This window comes from Eimeria necatrix, genomic scaffold (genome assembly GCF_000499385.1).
Source record: "Eimeria necatrix Houghton genomic scaffold, Enh_scaff131, whole genome shotgun sequence".
In the NCBI taxonomy this organism is placed as follows: domain Eukaryota; phylum Apicomplexa; class Conoidasida; order Eucoccidiorida; family Eimeriidae; genus Eimeria; species Eimeria necatrix.
In genome coordinates this window covers 75,001-79,014 of record NW_013652062.1, presented here as the reverse complement: position 1 = coordinate 79,014, position 4,014 = coordinate 75,001, and the positions used below count along the sequence as shown (strand labels likewise).

Below are 4,014 nucleotides of genomic sequence, written 5' to 3'. Positions count from 1 at the left end.
GTTGCTGCCCTTTTGCTGCTGCTGCTGCTGCTGCTGCTGCAGCAGCAGCAACAGCAGCAGCAGTTCAGCCATAGCGCTTTAGCGGGGGCTGGTTGCTGCCCTTTTGCTGCTGCTGCTGCTGCTGCAGCAGCAGCAGCAACAGCAGCAGCAGTTCAGCCATAGCGCTTTAGCGGGGGCTGGTTGCTGCCCTTTTGCTGCTGCTGCTGCAGCTGCTGCTGCTGCAGCAGCAGCAGCAGCTGCAACGGCAGCAGCAGTTCAGCCATAGCGCTTTAGCGGGGGCTGGTTGCTGCCCTTTTGCTGCTGCTGCTGCAGCCCGTCCTCGTCGTCATATCTGTCTTCAGCAGCAAGAAGAGTCTGCCACTGCCTCGCCAGATAGAAGTCAAAGCGCTGGTCAAGCAAGCCCACGCGATTCAAAGCCTGCAGCAGCAGCAGCAGCAGCAGCAGCAGCAGCAGCAGCAGCAGCGGGATGGGAAAGGGAGAGCTTGCGTGTGTGGCGCCTTGCCGCACACGTGTCTGCGAGTTTCAGCAGCAGCAGCAGCAGCAGCAGCAGCAACAGTAGCAGCAGCAGCAACAGTAGCAGCAGCAATAGCAGCAGCAGCAGCAGCAGCAGCAGCAGCAGCAGCAGCAGACCTCGGTCAGGTTGACAACGTCTGCTTTGGCTAGCTGCGTCATGCGTTCTGTCAGATAAGGAAAAAAAGCCCCAAAAAATTCTTTTTGCTGCAGCCCCAAATAAGCCAGCGAGCGCATGCAGCAGCAAAGGTCCCTCAGGCTGAATCTGCAGACACACACCTTAGGGTTTAGGGTTTAGGGTTTAGGGTTTAGGGTTTAGGGTTTGGGGCCTAGGGCATAGTTGCGCGAAGAGGGATTCTAGTCTGCGTGGGAAGTTAGGCCGCAGCTGCTGCTGCTGTTGCTGTTGCTGCTGCTGCTGCTGCTGCTGCTGCTAGGCTTACTCATAGACGTGCGCACAGATGTAGTAGGCGATTTGCAGGGCGAGGGACCGCCCCTGCGCTGCTGCGCCTGCTGCTGCAGCCGGAGCAGCAGCAGCAGCAGCACCCGCAGCAGCAGCAGCAGCAGCAGCAGCAGCAGCAGCGGGCTGCTGGTGCAGCCAGGGCAGCGGGTGCTGCTGCGTCCTGCGGATTTTAATGAAAGCTTTGTTGCCTTTTTCTGTTGTCTTGAAAGTGCATGCATGCAGCAGCGAGCGCAGGAAGAGAGACACAAAAGGCGGCGGCAGCAAGCAGCAGCAAAGGTCCCCCGTGAACCTGCAGCAGCAGCAGCAGCAGCAGCAGCAGCAGCAGCAGCAGCAGCAGCAGCGGCAGGTGTAAAGTGCGGGCACAGGGAGAGGAAGCCAACTAAGACGGCAAGAGACAGAGAAACAAGGGAATAACGGCAGCAAACTGCTGACATAGAGGCCTAGGCTTTAGGGTTTAGGGTTTAGGGTTTAGGGTTTAGGGTTTAGGGTTTGCGGCTCACCGCCTGGTGAGCCGTTCCAGAAATACGGCGGAGACCTTCAGGTGTCTCCGCAGCTCCCCACACAGCAGCGCAACAGCAACAACCTGTGGGGCCAAGAAGCAGCAAAAGGAGACCAGCAGCAGCAGCATTTAAAAGAGACGCAGCAGCAGCAGCAAGGAGACAATCAGCAGCAGCATTTTAAGAAATAAAAGGAGAAGCAGCAGCAGCAAAAAGCAGCTCGCCTGCCGAGGGTCTAGGAGGCCCAGCAGCTCCGGTTTGCTGCTGATCTGCTGCAGCAGCGCAGCAGCAGCAGCTGGCACTTCGGGCCACGCGTGGTGGTACTTCAACTGCAGCAAAAACCAGCAGCAGCAGCAGCAGCAGCAGCAGCAGCAGCAGCAGCACCGAAGTCTGAACCAGCAGCGGCAGCAGCACCTGCTGCAGCAGACTTGGACGCCCAGCACGTGGCACTAGCAGCAACAGCAGCAGCAGTTCACCTGCAGCAAAGCATCCAGGACCATTGCTGCCTGCCCAGTAGTGAGTTCTGTTGCTGCCATGGGTCCCTGCTGCTGCTGCTGCTGCTGCTGCCTTTCAAAGGACTCTCCTGTTGCTGCAGCAGCTGCAACAGCAGCGGCGACTGCTGCGGGGTCCTGATCAGCAGCAGCAGCAGCAGCAGCAGCAGCAGCAGCAGCATCTGCTGTTCGCAAGGCCTCGTGAATCTGCAAAGACACAAAGGGCAGCACTTTGCTGCTGCTGCCAGCAGCTCGGCTGTCTCCAGGGGCCCCAAACCCCACAGCGTAGTTGGGGTGTCTATACAGCTCGCGCTGCAGCCCGCCGACGCTGCTGCTGCTGCTGCTGCTGCTGCTGCTGCTGCTGCAGGGAATAAGCTGAGAGGAAAGGATCTCCTGCTGCTGCTGCGGAGAGGCTGTCTCCGCTAGCCGAGTCGCTTCTGCTATAAAGTCTTCTGCGCTGTCTAGTTGCTGCTGCTGCTGCTGCTGCTGTTGCTGCTGCTGCTGCTGCTGCTGCGAAACGTCGAAAGGCTGCAGCAGCAGACGGCGCCTAGCGCGTAGCAGCTGCAAAGCCAGCTCGGGCTTTGCTGCTAGCGTGTGGCGGTGCCGCAGCAGCAGCTGCTGCAGGAAGTGCAGCAGCAAGACCCGCTGCTGCATGCGCTGCTGCTGCAGCTTGTCAGCCTCCGCGAGCCCCTGCTGCTGCTGCTGCTGCTGCTGCTGCAGCCGCTGCAGCATGTGGCGGCAGAAGCTGCTGTGCCGCAGGCCCAGCTGCGCATACACCCGAAGGGCTGCTGTCTCCTCCGCAGGAGACAGCAAACCCAGTGCAGCAAAACAGTGCAGCCGCCTGCAGCAGCAGCAGCAGCAGCAGCAGCAGCAGCAGCAACACAAAGCTGCGCTCCAACAGCAGCAACCCGACTGAGCAGCAGCAGTAGCAGCAGCAGCACCACACACAAGGCTGCGCTTCAACAGCAGCAACCAGATTAAACAGCAGCAGCAGCAGCAGCAGCAGCAGCAGCAGCAGCAGAAGGGGCAGCGCACCGCATGATTTGCTGCAGTGACTCCTTTTCAAGTTGCTCCTGGGTGTCTATACACCTCAGCAGCAGCAGCAGCTGCTGCGGCTCCGCATGCAGCAGCAGCTCGCGGTCAAAAGCCACACAAAACCTTCCAGCTTCTTTTCCAGCAGCAGCAACACCTGCTGCAGCAGCAAGAGAGAGCAACCTGCAGCAGCAGCAGCAGCAGCAGCAGCAGCACGGGCGCTCGAAGTACACAAAATGTCGCTGCTGCTGCAGCAGCAAAGTGCAGCAGCAAAAGTAGCAACTGTGAGCCCTTCCTCCAACCCCTGCCAGCCCTGCTGCTGCCGTTGCTGCTGTTGCTGCTGCTGCTGCTGCTGCTGCTGCTGCTGCTGCCTACTCAGCGCCTGCTTCGAAGTCAGCAAAGTGAGCTGTTTGCTGCAGCAGCTGCTGCAGCAGCTGCCCGCCCCAAGGCCACTCTGCGCCCACAGCAGCTGCTGCCCGCAGCAGCTGCAGCACGGGCAAGCTGCCCAGCTTCACCTGCTGCAGCACATCTTCTGTGCTGCTGCTGCTGCTGTTCTTTCGGGCCCCTGCTGCAGCAGCAGCAGCTGCTGCTGCTGCGGTCGCTCCTGCTGCAGTTGCTGCTGCTGCAGTCGCTGCTGCTGCACGCTGCTCCGCAATGCGTTCTATTTGCTCTCTGCAGTGAGCAGCGGCCGCCTTGATGCTGTCCTGCTGCTGCTGCTGCTGCTGCAGCTGCTGCAGCTGCTGCTGCATGCAGGCCTCTGCAGCAGCAAGAAGAGCGCGCCAAGCGCTAAGGCTGTGGTAGCCTTTTGCTGCAAAACACTCTGCTGCTGCTAGGACAGCCGCTCCGTCAGCAGCAGCAGCAGCAAGGTACCCTGTGCTGCTGCTGCTGCTGCTGCTGTTGCTGCTGCTGCTGCTGCCGGTGTGGGACCCTAGCAGCAAGCTGCTGTACCAGTGCCACAAGTCTTCAGTGCCTCCGCTGCTGCTGCTGCTGCTGCAGGAGGGCAGCAGCAGCTCTGCTGCTGCCA

The 4,014-nt window shown here is 60.4% G+C and overlaps 1 protein-coding gene across 1 annotated transcript; it reads right to left on the bottom strand.

Moving 5' to 3' along the window:
• Positions 1 to 3,361: 3,361 nt before the first annotated feature.
• Positions 3,362 to 3,739, bottom strand: ENH_00010770 (hypothetical protein, conserved; the record flags this gene model as incomplete). Its single annotated transcript, XM_013578816.1, has 1 exon — positions 3,362 to 3,739. One exon carries the CDS (start codon positions 3,737 to 3,739, stop codon positions 3,362 to 3,364), a length of 378 nt encoding a protein of 125 aa, XP_013434270.1.
• Between the last annotated feature and the right edge of the window lie 275 nt (positions 3,740 to 4,014).